The sequence below is a fragment of the Dipodomys spectabilis genome, unplaced genomic scaffold (genome assembly GCF_019054845.1).
Source record: "Dipodomys spectabilis isolate Male_0828 unplaced genomic scaffold, ASM1905484v1 ptg000002l, whole genome shotgun sequence".
Lineage (NCBI taxonomy): Eukaryota > Metazoa > Chordata > Mammalia > Rodentia > Heteromyidae > Dipodomys > Dipodomys spectabilis.
This window is the reverse complement of record NW_024870679.1, coordinates 56,532,407-56,554,143: the sequence shown is the minus strand read 5'-3', so window position 1 is coordinate 56,554,143 and position 21,737 is coordinate 56,532,407. Positions and strand designations below refer to the sequence as shown.

Below are 21,737 nucleotides of genomic sequence, written 5' to 3'. Positions count from 1 at the left end.
CATGGTGGAAATGGATCCCTTTATGGATTCAATGTTGGTTCTCAGAGTACTGATCTCACCTCTCAATGAGGTGAGATCAGTATGCATTACCTCTAATTTGGCGTTTATCTCACTTCTTACTGAGGTTTGTGCAGCTTCTATTTTTGCATCCAACTTTTGTTTGATATCCTGTATATCTTTTGATAGTTCATCCTTGTGCTCTTTCAATTTCTGATCCATTTCTCGCTTTATTTCTTGAGTCATTGCCTCCAGCAACCCTTGGATGTAATTTTTGTCTTCCATTCCTGCTTTGCTCCCACTGGGGCCCTCCCCTGCGTGGCTGCTGGCTTTTGAGGTGAGCTTGCTGTCCTGGGTAGTGGTAAACCTTGTGATTTTTCTCTGTGATTTTCGCATGGGGGTTCAGGAGACTGCTCTTCAATCTTGTTTTGGTGTGTCTGTCTTTGCTTGGTTGCTGATTCTGTATTGGTAGAGAGAGTCTGTGCCTGATCTGGATTCTGTTGGGAGCCTATTTCCAGCTGCTATTCTGACTTACTTAGGATTCTCAGCTCTCTGCTGTAGCAATTCCCGCCTTTGGAAGGGTTGAGCAGCCTAGACTGCTTGTGTTTGCTCCTGCGGGTGCTCTTGGGAAGATCAGATGCTCTGGATGCACTCTCCCAAATACTGGAGTCTGCTATGGGCTCCTGATGTGTTTTTGTTTGTTTGTTTTGGGCTGGTTGTGGGCTTGAACTCTAGGTTTGGGTGCTGTCCCTCAGCTCTTCAGCTCAGGGCTGGCACCCTACCATTTGAGCCACAGCCCCACTTCTGACCCTTTTTGCTTTGTTCAGGCGCCGGTCCCCGGGCCTGGTTCCGGCCCCAGCCTGGAGCACGCTCGTTAGGCCTGTGCTAATGTGTATACCACCTAGGTTATGCAGCCTGGAGGACACAGTTCAAATTTCTTCTACTGTTGGTAGTCTTGACCCAGGGGCGCTGTTCCTGGCTTGGGCATTTAAGCTCCCTTCCAGGGGCGCTCTTGCTCTGGCCTGGCCAGCAGAGTGTGCTCCACCGGCTGGTGGAGCTCTCGAACAGTTCCCAGTTTTAGTGGGTCCTGTGGTCCGGGTGTTGGGGTAGGGAGTCTAGGTCAGGGTCTGGGGATTCCCTCCAGCTCTGGTCTCCCTTGATGGATTCACTGTCCCCTGTTGGGTACTCACCCTGTAGGTCGTCAGTTGTTGTTGCAGTCCGAGTTCAGTTGGGGTGGTTGCGGGCTGGGTTGGGCGGCCCCCCGCCGGGTAGTTGCGATAGCGATTGGGCGGGTGTTCTGCCCACAGGTCCCTTTGTTGCGCTGCTGGTGCCAGGCGGCTTTGGCGGGATGGAGCCTCTCCGCTCCGGTGGAGAGTGAGGGGTGGGGGTGGGATCCTCCTGGAGACTCCCGGCTGGTAGGTTTCTCTGTTCCTGGCGATCCGCTGTTCTTCTACCTCTATTTTAAAAAAAATCTATATATAGCTAAGAGCAGGGCCTGGGAAGGTGGCTTAGTGGTAGAATGCTTGCCTCGCATGCTTGAGGCCCTGGGTTTGATTTCTCAGCACCACATAAACAGAAAAAGCCGAAAGTGAACACTGTGGCTCAAGTGGTAGAGCACTAGTCTTGAGCTGAAGAGCTCAGAAGAGCCCAGAGTTCAGGCCCCATGACGGACCAAAAAAAAACCCTGATTTTATGTTTTGATTTATCTGATTTATGATGTGATTTTGATTTACATTTTTCTAATAGTGATGTAAAGTTCTAAATCAGCTCTTTCTTCAAGAGCCCTACTATAGGAATAACATTGCTTTTTGATCCCAGAGAAGAACCATGAAATAGATACATTTAAAAATTCTCAGTCATACTAACAATTCTAATCCTAACTATAGGGTGCTTCCATAGTCCATAATTATATCAATTCTTCAGGAGGAATGCTTCTTCTCAGGAGTAATATTGATAGACATAGAATTGTTCCACAATTACCAGAAGTCAACTCACTAAGTTTATAAGTGATTATCCCTGTAGGATATATTCCACAGACTGAGGAAAGTTGTCTTTCTCTTGAAAATAAATTATTATCAATAGTGTACAGTTTGTATTTGTATTCCATTTTGTTTTAAAACAGCTTTACTAAATAAAAAATATTGTTGGATGCCAGTGGCTCATTCCTGTAATCCTAGCTACTCAGGAGGCTGAGATCTGAGGATCACATTTGGAAGCCAGCACAGGCAGAAAAGTCTGTATGACTCTTTTCTCCAATTACCCATCAGAAAACCAGAAGTGGAGCTGTGGTTAAAAGTAGTAGAGTCCTACCCTTGAGTGAAAAAGCTCAGGGATAGCACCCAGGCCCTAAGTTCAAGCCCCATAACTCACAAAAAAAAAATTAAACAGGTATACTCACTGAAGCTACTCCCTCAAGGCTTATGTGGTGCTGAGGAATCGAACCCAGGGCCTCATGCATGCAGGGCAAAGTGCTCTACCACTGAGCCACCTTCCCAGCCCAACGCTTTATGTTTTAAGACCATAAAATCCAATCTAGATGACATTAAAGTCATTGAGGTATAGCTTATATACTGTAGCATTTCCCTTTTTAGTGTTCCAAATTCTTGGAACTAGAAGTGTTTTGGATTTTGAAATATTTGCATATTCATGATCAGATTTCCCAAAGATAGGACCAAGTCTAAACACCAAATTCACTTAGACACTTAGCCTGAGCCAGGCATCGTGAGCCAGGCTCATGCCTGTAGTACTTGCTACTCAGAAGGCTGAGATCTGAGGATCATGGTTCAAAGCCAGCCCAGGCAGGAAAGTCTGAGACTTGTATCTCCAGTTAAGCACCAAAAAAGCCTAGCAGAGTTATGGCTCAAATGGTATAGCTCTAGCCTTGAGCAAAAAGTCTCAGGGACAGCGCCCAATCCCTGAAGTCAAGTCCAAGGACTGTCACAAAAGTAATGAGTAAATAAACCTAGTCTGAAGATAATTTCATATGATCATAATGCACCATATCTGCACTTTGACTGTGATCCTTTACATGGTTCAGGCATGGAACTTGTCAGTAATAGTTTCATGTTAGTGTTCAAAAACTCAAAATTTGTAGCATTTTGTAATTGGGGATATCAGATTACAGATACTGAGCCTATGTTCTGTGAGCCCTTACAAGTACATAGATTACATAACCACCATTATATCAAGACTAGAAAAGATTCACTCTGGACTATGATTATTCTCCCCTTTGTAATCAGCCTACTCCGTACATCCCTCCCCCCAACTCCTGATACCCAACAATATGTTTTGTCGTTTTTATTTTTTGAAATGTCAAAAAGTTGGAGTCACAGTCTGTGGGTGTGAGTCTCCTTTTACTTAACAGCATGAAACTTGCCCTATTGTCACATATGTGGCTACTTTTATTGTAGGGTATGCTCCATTGTATGGATTTACCGTAGCATTTCCAGTCCCAGAAAAAGTATACCCAGTTTGGGATGATTATGAATAAAGCCACTTTAATGATTCATACACAGACTCTTTGAGTACTGTCTGCCTTTGTCCCACATATCCATGCATGGCTTAAGTGAATTCTTTGCTCAAGCTTTCTTCCCCCTAACTGTCTGCCATCTCTTCTTTGTTCTCCTTACTTGTCCTTCTCTCTTCATTTTCCCTGCTTAGTTTTTACCTTTTTCTCAAACTGTTTTCATTAGTCCTTCAGTGTTATTGGGAACTTATTTCACATTGTAGATACTTGTGCCTGTCATCTCAGATCAGTTCCTTATGGGATGAGGGCCAAGATTGAGTCTCATTTACCATTCAACTTTTGTTGACCTGGTACATGCTTTAGCCTTTTTGTTTTCTTTTTTGCAGTTGGGTTTTTCTTTTAGGGCCTCAGGCAGGTGTTCTACTACTTGATAAATATACACACACAGAGCTCTTTTTTGCTGCCTCAGACTGCAGTCCTATTAGCTATAAAACACCATGCTCAGCATGTTTTTGTTTTTTTATCTTTTTAATTTTTTTAAACTGTTACTATAAAGGTGATATACAGAGGGGTACAGTTATATAAATCAGGTAAAGAGTACTTTTATTTATTTATTTATTGACCATATAACCCCTTCTTTGCTCTCTCAGCCTTTTCTTCCCTTTGGTTTATCATGAGGCTTGAACTCAGGGCCTGGCCACTGTCTCTGAGCTTTTTCACTAAGGCTAGCACTCTACCTTTTTTTTTTTTCCTTTTTTATCGGTCGTGGGGCTTGAACTCTGTGCTTGGGCGCTTTCCTTGCGCTCTTCAGCTCAAGGCAAGTGCTCTACCACTTGAGCCACAGCGCCACTTCCGATTTTCTAGTGGTTTATTGGAGATAAGAGTCTCAGAGACTTTCTTGCCCGGGCTAGCTTTGAACCACGATCCTCAGATCTCAGCCTCCTGAGTATCTAGGATTACAGGCGTGAGCCATCAGCAACCAGCCACTCTACCATTTTTGAGCCACAGCTCCACTTCCAGTTTTCTGGTGGTTAATTGGAAATAAGAATCTCATGGAGCTGGGCGCTGGTGGCTCAAGCCTGTAATCCTAGCTACTCAGGAGGCTGAGATCTGAGGATCATGGTTCAAAGCCAGCCTGGGCAGGAAAAGTCCATGAGACTCTTATCTTCAATAAAACACTAGAAAGCTGGAAGTGGCGCTGTGGCTCAAGCGGTAAATTACGCGCTCACCTTGAGCTGAAGAGCACAGGGACAGCGCCCAAGCCCAGAGTTCAAGCCCCATGACCGATCAAAAAAAAAAAAAACCTCATGGACTTTCCTGACCAGGCTGTTGAATGGTGAGTCTTAGATCTCAGCCTCCTGAATAGCTAGGATTACAGGCATGAGCTACCAGTGCCCAGCTGCTTTCCTCTTTTAATAGCTCAGTTATATCTGTGAGTGCAGGGCTAGGGTATAACTTTAGTTATGAGTATACTTCTGATGAGATGAAGGGCTAGGGTATAACTTTAGTTATGAGTATAGCTCTGACGAGATTGGGAATGTGTATATTGCTTTGTACAAATTCCCTCACTATCTGTGATATTTCTTGTCTTAGATTGTCCCAGGACACCTAACACTAGGATATCCCAGCAGACTTCGTGTGTTGCCTTGGATTCTCCAGGAAGGACTAAAAGAAAAGCAGGTTTCCTTGAGTCTACCTCACCTTATAAGAAGTCTCAGCTGGATGGAGTCAAGGCTTCATCTCCAGTGCTTAAAGTCCCAGGAAAAACTGGAGAGGTTCCATACTTTTGTGCTGAGGATAACAAAAAGTCTTCATCTGAATGTCAAATGACCCTAAGAACCCGAGTCCCCACTCTGAAAATCATGGAGACTGAGGAAAGCTCATTGAGCCCTGTCAGAGGAGATAAGAGATCTTCAATGGTGCCTTCTGTGATTCTGAAACCAGAAAAGATCGAAAAGAGGTGACTAGACACTTGACCCTGTCCACAGAGCAATTTGAGATCTTTCAGAACAAACCTGACTCACAGAATCCCTCAGGGGCTTTTCCAAATGCAGATTTCTGAGCCGTTTCTATAGCTAATGGATGCAGCTCAAGGCATTGGCACTAGGAATCTTATTTTGACATGTTCTGGATAATTCTTACACACTTAGCTATCATTTGAGGACTGTTGCTATAGAATGTTTTTTCCTAAACCTGCATTGCTTGTGGTTCAGTATTTCATTAGTTTCTGCAGCTAGAAAAGATTTTGAGAGCCGGGCGCTGGTGGCTCACACCTGTAATCCTAGCTACTCAGGAGGCTGAGATCTGAGGATCGAGGTTCAAAGCCAGCCCAGGCAGGAGAGACAGTGAGACTCCTATCTCCAATAAACCACCAGAAAACCGGAAGTGGCGCTGTAGCTCAAGTGGTAGAGCGCTTGCCTTGAGCTGAAGAGCTGAGGGACAGCGCCCAGGCCCAGAGTTCAAGCCCCACGACCGACAAAAAAAAAAAAGAAATTAAAAACATAACAAGGTAGAAATTACACACTTCAGCATTTGCTAAATAGAAACTTCTGAGTATGTATCTGCATTTCTGTTAACCTTGAGTCTGCTCTGGTAGAAAGTGAATTTATAGATAAATCAGAAATTCATATAAGGAACTCTCTGAAACTAGTATATTCTGGTTTATAGTTATGAGTTTAATTTAAATGATGAGTTGTAGGCAAACTTTGATCTTTGGGTCTGAGTCAAGCTGCTCTTACAATTTTGTATCAAAATAGCTTAACTCTTTCCAAGGTAGGTGTAAAAAGAGTAAGAGCTATTGGGGCCATAGTAATGTCTTCCAGTACCTGCTGTAGATCTTTTTATAACCTTACTGGGGTATCTTGCAGGGAGGCAAAAGAGCCAGAAGCTGGCAGTGAAGCTACCATCACTTCTCATCGTATCCTCAGGAAGAGTTCTCTCTTAACCTTGAGCCGGATCAGGCAGCACCTTTGGTAAGACTGCCCTTCGACAGGCAAAACAACTTTGCTATCATCCATGGTAACTATAGTTAAGACTGTCCCCTGGCAGGCAGAATAGCCTTGCTGTCATCTTTATTTAGTAACTACAGTCTATCTTTTAATGACTCTTCTGTTGTTTGATTTTTGCTAATCCATTGAAACTTCAGCTTTTACCAGGCATGTCTGGAATTGCTGTTTCATTTGGATGTTATATTTTGAAATGTACAACAAGTGTTTTCTTAGCTTTATGTAGCTCCCCTGTCCCCATAGCCATTATTCCCAAGATTGGTGTGGTAGGATGCTTAAAAGAATTAATTTTTATTTTCATAAACCTAGATTTAAGATTTTTGGCTTTTGGATTTTGTGAGCGTAGGGAAGACACTTAACCTTTCTAAGTCTTTATTTCTTCTGTATAAAATAGGAATAATAATATATGTGTCTGTCACAAGCCTGTTGAGTTTAATGAGGTAATAATACCCTTAATAGACTGTCTCAGAAACAAGTGTCCAAGAAGTAAAACAAATGCTACAGTCCACACTGACCTTTATAGAGGCCTTATTTAGGTTTGAAACACAAATGCCAAAACATAATATGTCCCCACTATTCAGGCTTCTAGAAGATAAGAAAGGTGACCAAGAGGAGGAAGAGTTCATGCCAAAAGCAGAGGTCTCAGACTCGAGCAGTGAGGAGGAAGACACTTCCACCCCATCCCTTCCAAGGCGGAATCCCCAACGCCAGTCCAGGATTTTGCAGCCCTCCTTAAGTCCATCCATGCAGATGCCCTCCAAAACACCAAAAAAACCTGTATGTTTCCTTTACTTTTGTTTTCCAATAAAGTGTCCCTCTTCTAAAGGATAGGAATGCTATTATCAAAAAGCAAACAAAAAGCTGAATTCTGAGCGTAGTTTTATTATGGTCAAAACCATTCCTCCTGGAATGTTCATATAACAGACCTAAGTGAACTTGAAGACTAAAAACTCAGGCCTGGGTGTTTTGTTTTGGTGGAGATCATGTCTTTGATATATCCCAAGAACTTGAGAGCTTTCTACTTCAATATTAAGTATTAGAATCCTGAGATTCCAGACATGTGCCACCACACTAGGCTCAAGGATGATGTTTTTAGTACAGGCTCCTTTGAAGGTATAGTCACATGGCCAAGAGCCAGGCTTCCTGAGGGAAATGTAAAATTGGTTCCTGGTTCATCCCATTGGATGAATGAGAAACGCGGGGTACATTGGTACCTACTTGTGTGTGAGTAGATGGAAGGAAGAGAGAAATAGGTGTTTTTTTTTGTTTTTTGTTTTTTTTTTGTTTTTTGTTGTTGGTTGTGGGGCTTGAACTCGGCCTGGGTGCTATCCCTCAGCTCTTCAGCTCAAGGCAAGTGCTCTACCACTTGAGCCACAGTGCCACTTCTGGTTTTCTGAGTGGTTTGTTGGAGATAAGAGTCTCACGGACTTTCCTGCCTGGGCTAGCTTTGAACGCAGCCTCCTGAGTAGCTAGGATTATAGGCGTGAGCCTCTGAGGCCCAGCTAATAGGTGTATATTTTACCTCCTGTGGAAATATAGCAAGACATTTAAAAAAAAAAAATTAAGGAAGCAGGGTGCCTGTGGCTAATACCTGTAATCCTAGCTACTCAGGAGGCTGAGATCTGAGAATCATGGTTCAAAGCCAGCCCGAGCAGGAAAGTCCATGAGACTCTGGTAAACTTCTCAGAAAAAGCTGAAAGTAGCTCTCTGGCTCAAGTGGTAGAGTGTTAGCCTTGAAGAGGCTCAGGGACAATACCCAAGCCCTGAGTTCAAGCCCTAGGACTGGCTCAAAATAAAAATTGTGTGTGTGTGTGAAAATCTTCATGTGAGCGTTTGAAACATTTAGGACATAGTTTGAAAATGAAACTAAGTTCTAAATAAGAAAATACCAAGAACCCAGGGTTCTTGATTGTATTATTCCTTTTCTGTTTTCTTCAAATTAATTGATATAAAGCCTTCTAATCATCTAGAGTGTTTTCTGCTTGAGGAAAGCTTGAGAAATAGCTATCACTGGTCATTATAAAGAAAATAAAACAGGAATAAACTCACTCTAGCCAGTAGCAAGGAAGAAACCTGAGCAGTGACTAGGGGTTTGGAGTGGAAGTATTTGGCCAGAGCCAGGCTCTGGTGGCTCATGCCTATAATCTCAGCTACTCAGGAGGCTGAGATCTGAGGATCATGGTTCAAAGCCAGCCCGGGCACGAAAGTCCATGAGACTCTTACCTCCAATAAGCCACCGGAAAACTGAAAATGACGCAATGGCTCAAGTGGTAGAGCACTCACTTTGAACTGAAGAGCTGGGAGACAGTGCCCAGGCCAGAGTTCAAGCCCCACAACCAACAACAACAACAACAAAAAAAAGAATTTGGCCAGATTTCTCCATATATTGTGACATAAATTGTGAGTGTCAGGCAAAGCTTGACCATATTTTCAAATAAAGTTACTGAAAGGTTTTAGGAATTTACACCTCTTTTTGTATGCTGTCTTTGGGTATGTGTGTGTGTATAGGTCCTAGGACTTGAACTCAGGGCCTGGATGCTGTGTGTGTGTGTGTGTGTGTGTGTGTGTGTGTGTGTCCTGGGACTTGAACTCAGGGCCTGGATGCTGTGTGTGTGTGTGTGTGTGTGTGTGTGTGTGTGTGTGTGCGCTGTGTATATAGGTCCTGGGACTTGAACTCAGGGCCTGGATGCTGTCCCTGTGCTTTTTTTGCTCAAGGCTAGCACTTTACCGTGTGTGTGTGTGTCTGTGTGTGTGTGTGTGTCTGTGTGTGTGTGTGTGTCTGTGTGTGTGTGTGTGTGTCCTGGGACTTGAACTTAGGGCCTGGATGCTGTCCCTGTGCTCAAGGCTAGCACTTTACCATGGAGCTCCAGTTCTACTTTCAGCCTTTTTGGTGGTCTCATTTTGAACAGTGACCTCCTGAGTAGCTAGGATCACAAGTGTGAGCCACTAGCACCCAGTCAGGTAATACATTACTTGTGGATAGTACAAGTGCTAGAGATTAGCTCAGTGGTAGAGTGCTTGCTTGATATGAGAGAGGTCCTAGGTTCATCCCCAAGCACCACCATAATATTTAATCCATATTTGTCATTCTTTCCTCACATTGTCCCCAAATCCTATACTCTGTGTAAGTTAGAAAAGAGAAATGTATGTGGACCATGAACAAAAATATATGTGTGATATGAGGTAGAAAGGGGAGACACATGATACTTCATATAGATGGGAAATAAGATATTTATTGCCTCTTTTGCCTTCAGTCGTGTTCTGCTTTGTTTTTCCTTCTGAGTCATGTTCTCTTTGAATACAGGTGAAGCCTAGAACACCACGTCATGCCACTCCCCAGATCCGCAGTCGGAACCTGGCTGCCCAGGAGCCAGCCAGTGTGCTGGAGGAGGCCCGGCTGAGGTAGTGCTGCCCTTCAACCTCATTCAGACAGGCACGAGTGATGGACACTCCAATTTCTTTATTAAGATGGTAGAGGAGGGCATGTGTAGTCACTGGTGTTCATGATAAAGGAAAAAAGTGTTTAGAAAGAATCCTGTAGGGCTGGGAAGGTGGCTCAGTGGTAGAGTGCTTGCCTTGCATGCCTGAGGCCCTGGGTTCGATTCCTCAGCACCACATAAGCAAAAAGAAAAAAGCCGGAAGTAGTGCTGTGGCTCAAGTGGTAGAGCGCTAGCCTTGAGCTAAAGAGCTGAGGGACAGCGCCCAGGCCCAGAATTTAGGCCCCAGGACTGGACCCCCCCCCCCCCCAAAAAAAAAGAATTCTGTAAGCCAAGGTCTGCCCGAATTAACATAGACAGCCACTGTCTTCTAAGGCATGGAAGGGGATTAATTAGGACAGTGCCTATGGGCTATGATCCCCTTTAGACTACATGGGAACTTTTCCAAAATACAAAGGCTTAGATCCTGTCAGAAATTAAGTGAACTGAAAATTTGTAGGGTGTAATCCACTTGAATAACTTGTCTAGAGAAAGGGAGGCTAAGGATTGAAACTAACTAGAGTTTTAAGAATAAAGGCATTTGTGCTAGAATCATGTAGAAACACACAACTTTTCCATTTTATTTGTTTTGGTGGTGTGTGAGATTGAACTTGGCCTTTTGCTTGCTAGGAAGGTGCTCTACCACTATCTATACCCCTAGCCTTTTTGCATTTATACCTGGGCCCTCCTGGACACTGATTCTTCTATAGCTGAAATGGCAGGCACATGCCACCAGGCCCAGCTGTTGGTTAAAATGGGGTCTTCTTACTTTTTTTGGTAAGGGACAGCCTGCAATCATGATTTTCCCGATCTTGACCTGAGTATCAAGTATTATTTATGGGAGCCATTGTGCCCAGGCTCTTGTTTTATTTTTTAGTAGATTGTATAGAGCTTCTAAAGTCTTTTCTTCCTATTGATTACCAACTGTAGGCTTCATGTTTCTGCTGTGCCTGAGTCTCTTCCCTGCAGGGAACAGGAATTTCAAGATATTTATAACTTCGTGGAGAGCAAACTCCTTGACCGTACTGGAGGGTGAGTCATGCTGGGGCAGGAGGGTAGTTTGGGGAAGAGTCCCCTTCTTACTCAGTGGAAGGTAGACAAAACCAGTGCTGAAGCCTGCAGCTTCTAAGAGAGCTTTTGCTGCCAAAGTAATTTCACAGGAGTAGGAATTCTGGCTTTAAGAAAAAGTGTAATTTTTAGGGGTATTCAGTTTGTATGCAGACTTGCTTGTAGGTACTATTTTGACCAGCTTCTAAAGATCATCTTTACTATCCCTACCTCCACTTGTTATGGGTTTCTGTCTTTCCTGGTGTGGTGTGGCTGGCATGGACTTAGCCCACAGGTCTTCTATCCTTGCTCTAGGTGCATGTACATCTCTGGGGTTCCAGGGACAGGGAAAACTGCCACTGTACATGAAGTGATTCGTTGTCTGAAGCAGGCAGCCCAAACAGATGATGTTCCTTCCTTTCAATATGTTGAGGTTAATGGCATGAAGCTGACAGAGCCCCACCAAGTCTATGTGCAAATCTTGCAGGTATGCAAGTATGGGTTTTGGGGAAATGCATGTTCTTTAGTTTTGTTTTGTTTTGTTTTTTGGTTGGTAGTGGGGCTTGAACTCAGGGCCTAGGTTCGATCCCTGAGCTTTTTCACTCAAGGCTAACACTCTGCCACTTTGTGCCACAGCACCATTTCCAGTTTTCTGGTGGTTAATCAGAGATAAGAGTTTCATGGACTTTCCTGCCTGTGCTGGCTGGTTTTGAGATACAATCCTCTCAGGTCTCAGCCTTGTGAGTAGCTAGGATTATAGGTGTGAAGCACCAGCACCTGCCTTTAAAAAAAATCTTACATGAGTTACACAGAGGGGAATTTCATTGTTACATTTTCACACATTTATAACATACTCTAATCAGTCTTTCTCCATCTATCATTCTCTCTTCCCTCCTTGCCAAAAGAATTTGAACAGGTTTCCTTATTCTATTTTCATAGTCACCAACAATGTATTTTGGCCATATTTGTCCTCTTTCAAAATATATTTCAAACCGGGCATTGGTGGCTCACGCCTATATACTTGAGCACTATCCTTGAGCCAAAAGCTTATGGACAGTGCCCAGGTCCTGAGTTCAAGGGGAAAAAATGTGTTTCAAAATTATTTACTTTGTTTTTCTTTTAGTCCTTCCTCCTTCTCTGTGTCTTCTAAGCAGTCTCTCAGATAGATTTGTACTTTGTGTTTTTCCACATATATAATCATATAAATGAATATGTATAAATATGGACATGTCCCTAAATGTGTGTCTTAGATCTAGCTTCCATGTATGAGTGAAAACATGGTATTTTTGATATTTGAACTTGTCATACCTCACTCTTACAATTGCATCTATTTTCCTGCCAATAATATGATCTTGTTTTTCTTTAGGAAACTACATTTTCTTGGAGGCACATGCAAAGGAAAGCTTTAATTTGTTATTTTACACATTTATAGGATACCAGGATTGTCTTTATGCAATGTGGCAAGAAAGGCAGGAAGCCAGATAGAAACTGACTGTAAACCAGCACTTGCTAACATGGCAATGACTGCTAGTTCAGGAACCCCTATGAAATAACCTCATGAAAGTAACCCCTATGAAATAAGGGTTAAAAGACACCCTGTGTATCAAACTTTTTTTTTTTTTTTTTTTTTTTGGGTCCAGTCGTGGGGCCTGAACTCTGGGCCTGGGCACTGTCCTTCAGCTCTTCAGCTCAAGGCTAGCACTCTACCACTTGAGCCACAGCGCCATTTCCGGCTTTTTTCTTTTTGCTTATGTGGTGCTGAGGAATCGAACCCAGGGCCTTGAGCATGCAAGGCAAGCGCTCTACCACTGAACCACCTTCCCAGCCCCCAAACATTTTTTTTTTTTGGTCGGTCGTGGGACTTGAACTCTGGGCTTAGGCACTGTCCCTGCACTCTTGAGCTCAAGGTGAGAGCTCTACTGCTTGAGTCACAGTGCCACTTCCAGTTTTCTAGTGGTTTTTATTGGAGATAAGAGTCTCACAGATTCCTGCCCGGGCTGGCTTTGAACCACGATCCTCAGATCTCAGCCTCCTGAGTAGCTAGGATTACAGGCATGAGCCACTGGCACCTGGCTTTTTTTTTTTTCTCTTGGCAGTACTAGGTTTGAACTCGGAGCCTTATACTTGCTAGGCAGGCCCTGTACCACTTGAGCTGCACCCCAGCCCTTCTTTGGTGCCTTCTCCTTTCCACACAACTTGAGGTTAAGGTTAAGACTAGAGTGAAGGCATATAGGACATGGAACTCCTCCGAGTAAATAGCTTCTTCATTTTATAGATCGTACCTTAAGCCCAGAGGAGTAAAATCTTTACCATTTAAAACTGCTTCTCTCCCAATACAGAAGCTGACAGGCCAGAAGGTAACAGCTAACCATGCTGCAGAACTGCTGGCAAAGCGATTCTGTACCCGAGGATCCTCCCGGGAAACCACCGTCCTGCTTGTAGATGAGGTGAGGTTCCCCAGGGAGGCCTGGAGAAAGACTGACCAGTACTCCACTTTGCTATCCTAGGAGAAAGTAGTGGGTGGGAGGAAATGCTGCCTCCCCATTCATCAACTTGGTTGATTGGTGGGGTGACCTGGGCAGCTTGTGCAACTTTAAAGCAGCAGTGTTCTGCTGCTGATCTTACTGATCTTACATCTTACTGATCTTACATCTCTTCTCATCTGTGGCAGCTTGACCTTCTGTGGACTCACAAACAAGATGTACTGTACAATCTTTTTGACTGGCCCACTCACAAGGAGGCTCGGCTGGTGGTTCTGACCATTGCTAACACCATGGATCTGCCAGAAAGGATCCTGATGAACCGAGTGTCCAGCCGATTGGTAGGTTCTAGGCAGTAAGTTGTCCATAAGGTAGGCCAGGGCGTCCTGCAAATACAGAAATGTAGAAAAGCAAGAACTAGTTTCTGCCATGCTAATAATTTCTAAGCACCTATCACCTTTTACAAGTAGAGCAGTGAGCCAGGCAGATTTGGTCTGCTCTCATAGGCTTGTAATTTGGCAGGAAGATAGGGCTATACATAAAGTCCTTCTACACATGTTAATTAGAGCACTCTGCTTCTGTTAACTTCCAGTTAATTCTGATAAAAGGGGCTTTTTTGGGGGGAGGGGGTGTCGGTCATGGGGCTTGGAAATGAGTCACACAGATTTTCCTGCCCGAGTTGGCTTTGAACCACAATCCTCAGATATCAGCCTCCTGAGTGGCTAAAAGGTGCTTAAGCAAATAAAAAAGCTCTATTTACCACTGACCATTGTCAGTGACTGCGAGCATGTAGCTGTACTGTAAATTTTAAGCAATATGTATGTTGTTACATGGAATTTGGGAATCAGGTGTGGGGAAGTATGTGTGAAATTCCACCTAGACAAATCAATAGGTATTCAGTGAAGTCCTTCCTTTGTTCTTGGCTCCCCAGGGTCTTACTAGGATGTCCTTCCAACCTTATACGCACAACCAGCTGAAGCAAATCCTTGCGTCCCGGCTCAAGCATATAAAGGCCTTTGAGGATGATGCCATGCAGCTGGTAGCCAGGAAGGTAGGTAATCTTCAGGTTTCCCTAGTTGTACCCATAACCAGTCAGGAAGCCTTGTTATAAGTATGTTCTCCAGGTTCATCAGCTGCACTGGACATTGATGTGAACTAAGCAACTCAAGGGCAGCGATGAGAGGGAGGGAATGAAAGAGAAAGAGGGAACAGCTTACACTAAGCAAAAGGAAAGAAATGGACATATCACCAGATTTGGAAGAAATAGTTGTCAAAGTTTGTAGAGTTTACAAGCCTTTTTGTTGGTGGTGGTGGTCATGGGGCTTGAACTCAGTGTCTGGGCACTGTCTCTGAGCTTTTCTGTTCAAGGCTAGCATTTTACCTCTTTGAGCCACAGCACCACTTCCAGAATTTACAAGCTTTATGAACCATGATAATGACAGTTCGCCTTGTGAAGGTTAAAATGTGTTGGTGACTTTAGCTAAGTATCACTATCACACAATACTGTGAAATTTATGTAATCACTTAATCTCAATAAAGAAATTTTTTAAAAAAGCATATACAAAAAAAAATGCTCTCCAAGTGCCACTGGAGTCTCAAATGATAAATATAAAAATAAATTGTCTTAGCAAGGCAAAATTTACTTTTGCAGAAGGGTGCGCCACCAGCCAGAAATCTAGCAAACAAGCACACAGAATAGATAAGCTGCCCCCCTCTGCTCAGATTGGTTGAGTTCAGGTTCATAAGGTGACCATTAAGACTTTGAAATAAGATAATCTCAAAACATAGCCATACTCTGAGGTGTGTCTTCTGATTCTTTTTTTTTTTTTTTTGGGTCCGGTCGTGGGGCCTGAACTCTGGGCCTGAGCGCTGTCCCTCAGCTCTTCAGTTCAAGGCTAGTGCTCTACCACTTGAGCCACAGCGCCACTTCCGGCTTTTTTCTTTTTGCTTATGTGGTGCTGGGAATCGAACCCAGGGCCTCAGGCATGCAAGGCAAGCGCTCTACCACTGAGCCACCTTCCCAGCCCAAGGTGTGTCTTCTGAGGTATGTCTTAATTCCATCTTGGAAAAACCAGTTTAAGACAAAACCTCCAATAAACCACCAGAAAACCAGAAGTGGCGCTGTGGCTCAAGTGGTAGAGCACTAGCCTTGAGCTGAAGAGCTGAGGGACAGTGCCCAGGCCCAGAGTTCAAGCCCCAGGACTGACCAAAAAAAAAAAATTTCCTTACCCCAAATTAGTTCCTCGTCTTAAACACGAGCCTAGCCACTGGGCTAAAGCAGGAACTTTTAAGCAACATACTTTGATAGAAAAGACAGTTTTTTCTCACAGCCTTTTTCTGGTCACCTGTTAGGCTTGAGATCCTGGCTGCTCTGGGAATGGAGAGAACTTTTAAGAAGTCTTGGAAGAATAAATACCTTCTTATTGTGTGATTACTTAGAAGACCACACATATTGTGAGCTTGTGTATAAAATAATATTAATTGATACAGGAGCAAACTGTCTAGTTGAGTGTATAGCATAGTCAAGGAGACAGATTTGATTTGAATTCTATTCGTAACACTTAGATATGTGGATAGTTATAGGAAAGTTATGTATCTTGAGCTTAAGTTTTCATCTCTGAAAAATAGTAGTATTAATAATTACCTCATGGTTAGTTCTTGTGAAAATCAGATGGGATCATGTCCATAATGTGCCTGAGGAGAAACACTCCAGGGTATGTGTAGATTTTGATACCTTCATCTCCAGGCTCAAAAGTGCCAGCTAAGTATTCATTACAGACTATTCTGAGGCTGCTCAGGAATAAAGTTTCTACCAAGTATTTTAGCACTTAGAAGACTTACACATTTTTTTTCTAGTTTCCTCTTACTTGAAACCATCTAAATCCTATGTGCTCCAGGCTGAGATCTGAGATTAAAGTTTGAAGCAGCCCACGCAGGAAAGTCTAAGGAACTCTTATCTCCAATTACCTCCAGAAAATTGCTGTGGCCCAAAGTGGCATATAGCACTAGCCTTGAGTAAAAAAGCTCAGGGATAACTCCTAGGCCCTGAGTTCCTAGGCCCATGACCAACCCAAAAAATAAAGAAAAATAAAAAAAGATAATGCATGACAATGAAAATGAAAAATTCTATGCAAAGGAGGATTAGAGGTAACTTCCAGGATCTCCCTCTGTAAAAGCAAAGTGTGGAGACAGGTACCACCCGTGGACCCAGGATTACAGGTTTGAGCCACTGGCATGTCTTTTTTTTTTTTTTCCTTGGTCAGTCATGGGGCCTGAACTCTGGGCTTGGGCACTGTTCCTTAGCTCTTTAACTCAAGGCTAGCAGTCTACTACTTGAACCACACACCATTTTGGCTTTTTCTGCTTATGTGGTGCTGAGGAATTGAACCCAGGGCCTCATGCATGTGAGACAAGCACTCTACCACTGAGCCACCTGTCCAGCCCTTAAGAGTTCTTTTGCTTCTCTGTCTCTTTTTTTTTTTTAGATTTTATTTTGGGCCAGCCTATTTATTTGAGGTAGTCTTTTACCATTTTCCTCCAAGATTCTTTGTGTTTGCTTTTGATTTCTTATCTTTTTGGGGGGGGAGGAGGGGAGTCTGGTCGTGAGGCCTGAACTCTGGGCCTGGGCGCTGTCCCTCAGCTCTTCAGCTCAAGGCTAGCGCTCTACCACTTAAGCCACAGTGTCACTTCCGGGTTTTTTTTCTTTTTGCTTATGTGGTGCTGAGGAATTGAACCCAGGGCCTCAGGCATGCAAGGCAAACGCTCTACCACTGAGCCACCTTCCCAGCCCCTTGCTTTTGATTTCTATCTTACATTATGGGAAACTTTCCTTGGATGTCCTCCTAGCTATCTGTAAAAGTGGAGGTTAAGAATCTGATTGGAGCTGACCTGCAGTCCTGAAGATCTGGGAGACTGGGCAGGAGGATCACTTGAGCACAGAGAGCCCTTGTGCTTCCAGATGGTTCAGTCATGATATGTCAAGAATCTCTTTTCAGACTTAATATCCTGAGTAATAAATAAATCTGAGAATTTCTGCCTTTTCCATTGTGGAGTTACCTGTAAAAGCAAGACAAGGTTTGGATTCAGAGTGGAATCCTGCAATGATATAGTAATTTCTCCTTAGGCTTCCACAAGGTTCCCTTGCTTATTCTCAGCACAGCCTTCCTTTTTAGCTGAACACAGGATCTATTGGTTCTCCCCTGGACTGAGATGGCAAGGATACCCCAGGAATAAAGCATTCCAATCTGTTGTAGGTGGCAGCACTCTCGGGAGATGCACGGCGCTGCCTAGACATCTGCCGTCGTGCTACAGAGATCTGCGAGCTCGACCACCAGAAGAATGACTCTCCAGGCCTGGTTACCGTGGCCCACTTAATGAAGGCTGTGGATGAGATGTTTTCCTCATCATTTATCACCGCAATCAAGTAAGATACTCTGCTCCCAGCACTTTCTTGGGAGACTTTGGCAAAATACTTCCCTTTCTGATTATTAACAATTTTATTGTTAATAATACTATTAGCAATTTCAGCTTGCATTTACTGGATGCAGTTACTTTTCTTTGGGGCAAATATCTTTGGGGAGATAGTGACGCACACTTGGGATAACAAGCAAATACTGCCACTGACAGAAGGATATACTAGAGGAGTTGAGTGAGTAAAAATGCTACTCATACAGAAAGGACATACTGCTTCTGCTTCTATCACTGGATGTTACTCTTTTTACAAAATCAAGGGCATGGATTTTTTTTTTTTTGTCAAGTCATGGGGTTTGAACTCTGGGCCTGGTTCCTCAGCTCTTCAGCTCAAGGCCAGTACTCTACCACTTGAGTGACAGTGCTACTTCTGATTTTCTGGTGGTTTACTGGAGATAAAGAGTCTCATAACTTTCTTACCTGGGCTGTCTTTGAACCGTTATGCTCAGATCTTAGCTTCCTGAGTAGCTAGGATTACAGGCGCCCTGCTGTGTGATATTTTTGAGGTGCTCGTATACTCCCATATGTAAATAGTTGTTTTCCCTTGATTCTAAAGTGGCATTTTTCTTTATCAGCTTGATAAGTGAAGGGCAAGGGAAGAATCCTGTCAAATAATATAGAAAGTGTTTCCTAGTGCTTTCACTCCTCTAAAGACACAGAATGTTTTTTTCTTTTCTTTGGGCTAGTAGTGCAACTTCTACATGAATTTGTATCTTCTTTTTTCCTTTTAAGAAATGCCTCTGTCCTGGAACAAGGCTTCCTGAGAGCCATCCTTGCAGAGTTCCGGCAATCAGGACTAGAAGAAGCAACATTTCAACAGGTAATCCTAGATAATGACCTTGAGCTTTTAAAATAGAATCAATAGAAATTTCAATCAGTGTATAATCATTTGTCTTTATTTTGTGCCATCCTGAATATGCTAAAAGAAAATATCAGGCCAACATCTTTTTATATGATTTTTAAATTTTTTTGTTTCTGTTTAGCTTACATAGAGTAATTATAGATAGATAGATTGATTGACTGGTTAGTGGTCTACAGTGTGATATATCTCTTTTTTTTTTTTTTTTTTGGTCAGTTGTGGTGCTTGAACTCTGGGCCAGGGCTCTGTCCCTCAGCTCTTCAGCTCAAGGCGAGTAGTACTCTACCACTTGAGCCAAAGCACCACTTCTGGTTTTCCGGGTGGTTTATTGGTGATAAGAGTCTCACGGACTTTCCTGCCGGGGCTGGCTTTGAACCATGATCCTCAGATATCAGTCTCCTGAGTAGCAAGGATTACAGGCATGAGCCACTAATGCCCAGCTACTTTGTGACATTTCAATACATGTGTATAATTTATATTGAAGAAATTAGGGTAATTAGCATTTCTGTTTCCTCTTACATTTGGAGCCCTTGAGGTACTTTCTTCTGTGTGTGGGGGTGTGGGGGGGGATATAGGGGACTGAGTCAGGGCCTTGGAGATGCTAGGCATGTGTTGTTACTGAGCTATACTTTTACCCTTCAGGTTTTTTTTGTTTCTAAAATATGGTCTTGCTGTGTGGCTCAGGTTGGCCTTGAACTCTTATTGATCTTCCTGCTTTTGCCTCCTGAGTGTTCAGTTTATAAATGTTCACCACCATACCTAGTATTATCCTTGCTCTTGTCAATGCTCCTAGTGTAGGTAGGCATGGTTAGACTCTTAAATATTTAGAATAGAGAGGCCAGAAGTGTTACAAGTGTATCTGACCCACGTGGGAGTTTCAGGGTAGGAATTTATGTTTGAAGCTTTTCTCCTGCCTCCCTTTATCCCTTCAGTCAGTTTTCACTGTGGGTCTTGTGCTTGCCAGGTGTTGTACCTTGGCATCTGCCTACTGTATCCAATAAAGGAAAAGTACCTGGTAGCACAGTTTGACAAATTCTGTGTTTCAGTCATGAAACTTTTAGCCATTGGAGATCAGAAGTATTTCCGGGATGGTTAATTTATAAAATATCTGTTAACTTAGAAGGGATGTGTAGCACATTTTATAAGTAAAAGATTCAGACCTGCTGTGTTCTGTCTCCAGGGCTTATATCCTATTCTCTTGCATTTGTGTAGCATTGGGACATGCACTGATACCTTCTAGAGTACTGGGGATTCTGGGCTCCAAGTGTCCACTTTTTACAAAAGGCGAAATGATCAGATACAGTCTCAGGATTACCTTTCCTCTTCTGCTTTTCTTTTTCTATTTAGATATACACTCAGCATGTGGCCCTGTGTAGAATGGAGGGACTGCCATACCCCACCATGTCAGAGACCATGGCTGTATGTTCACGCCTGGGTTCCTGCCGCCTTCTTCTGGTGGAGTCCAGCAGGAACGACCTCCTCCTTCGTGTGCGGCTCAACGTCAGTCAGGATGATGTGCTGTATGCACTGAAAGAAGAATAAAGGCTTCAAAAGAGGCTGCTATTTTTTAATGGACCTCATTTCCCTTTACTCCTTTTTTGTAAAGACATAATCCTGCCTCTACCTCTCAAGTGCTGGGGTTAGAGGTGTGCATGCATCACCACTCCCAGATTCTGATTTTCCTTTTTGCACATGGAATTGTTGTAGCCAAATACAAATATTCATAATATAAACTCAAACTGTTATATATTAGGTCCTCCCTCTGACTGTTATTACTGTTACTAGCTTTGCCATTTATCTAGTGCTAACTACTGTGTATGGATACAGTATGCTTGTATCGGTATAATTGGGTATAAATTGGCCATACTCATTCCCTCTAGGAAGGATCCAGCTGTTTTGGCTCAGAAAAGGAGGCCTCTTCATTGCATGACATTACTTATTTTACAATATAAAACAAAATTGAGTTTATTAAAACCTGCTGAAAATACTATTTCTAGCAACAGATAGCTAAAAACAACAACAAAAACAAGTTTTTAAAGGTGCTATAACATTTATACAGAAACCAAGGACAGGACAAGCTAACATATGAAGTTTTATGTAAGGCAAATAGGAAAATCTAAGAAACATTCTACAAAGCAACTGAACTTCCTGACCTGTAGCCACTGGAAACATCACAGCTCTGCATAGTGGTGAATTTCTGTAATCTTCCTGTATTTGGGAAGCAGAGGTAGGAGGATCCAGTGTTTGAGGCCAGCCTGAGCTACATAACATGTTAAAAAAATATTCTGAAAGGGGGAAAACAAAAGCATGAACCTTTCTGGGCCAAGGGAGAACAAAGACATGAGACATAATATGTGGACCTTTATTAGGTCCTCGAATTAAGAAAGCTGGCACCAGGGGGTCAGAGCTATAATCCTAGCTACTCAGAAAGCTGAGATCTGAGGATTGCAGTTCAAAGCCAGCCTGGGTAGGAAAATCCATAATAGTCATCTTCAATTAAGCACCAAAAAAGATGTAAGTAGATTCAAGTGGTAAAGCACTAGCCTTGAGCAGAAAAGTTCTGGGACAGTGCCCAGAAGTTCAGTATTGGCACTGATACACACAGAAAATTAAGGGTTTTATTTTATTTTTTTTTGTCCGTCGTGGGGCTTGAACTCTGGGCCTGGGCGCTGTCCCTCAGCTCTTCAGCTCAAGGCGAGCCCTCTACCACTTGAGCTACAGCGTCACTTCCGGTTTTCTGGTGGGAGGGGGGGTTTTATTGGAGATAGGAGTCTCACGGTCTCTCCTGCCCGAGCTGGCTTTGAACTGCGATCCTCAGATCTCAGCCTCCTGAGTAGCTAGGATTACAGGCATGAGCCGCCAGCGCCCGGCTAAATTAAGGGTTTTAGTGTCTGCAATAAAAATGTATTCATAACCTAATGGAATAGACTCACAAGA

General features: G+C 43.2%; 1 protein-coding gene across 2 annotated transcripts in view; it reads left to right on the top strand.

Moving 5' to 3' along the window:
• Positions 1 to 20,356, top strand: part of Orc1 (origin recognition complex subunit 1) — a 36,594-nt gene extending 16,238 nt beyond the window's left edge. For both annotated transcript variants that reach the window (XM_042676969.1, XM_042676961.1), the window contains exons 6-17: positions 5,057 to 5,423; positions 6,331 to 6,435; positions 7,050 to 7,245; positions 9,773 to 9,870; positions 10,875 to 10,976; positions 11,307 to 11,478; positions 13,331 to 13,438; positions 13,663 to 13,812; positions 14,403 to 14,522; positions 17,725 to 17,894; positions 18,674 to 18,761; positions 20,148 to 20,356. In XM_042676969.1, coding sequence (XP_042532903.1) covers positions 5,057 to 5,423; positions 6,331 to 6,435; positions 7,050 to 7,245; positions 9,773 to 9,870; positions 10,875 to 10,976; positions 11,307 to 11,478; positions 13,331 to 13,438; positions 13,663 to 13,812; positions 14,403 to 14,522; positions 17,725 to 17,894; positions 18,674 to 18,761; positions 20,148 to 20,342 — 1,871 coding nt within the window. In that variant the 3' untranslated portion in view covers positions 20,343 to 20,356. The remainder of the gene's footprint in view (positions 1 to 5,056; positions 5,424 to 6,330; positions 6,436 to 7,049; positions 7,246 to 9,772; positions 9,871 to 10,874; positions 10,977 to 11,306; positions 11,479 to 13,330; positions 13,439 to 13,662; positions 13,813 to 14,402; positions 14,523 to 17,724; positions 17,895 to 18,673; positions 18,762 to 20,147) is intronic.
• The last annotated feature ends 1,381 nt before the right edge of the window (positions 20,357 to 21,737 follow it).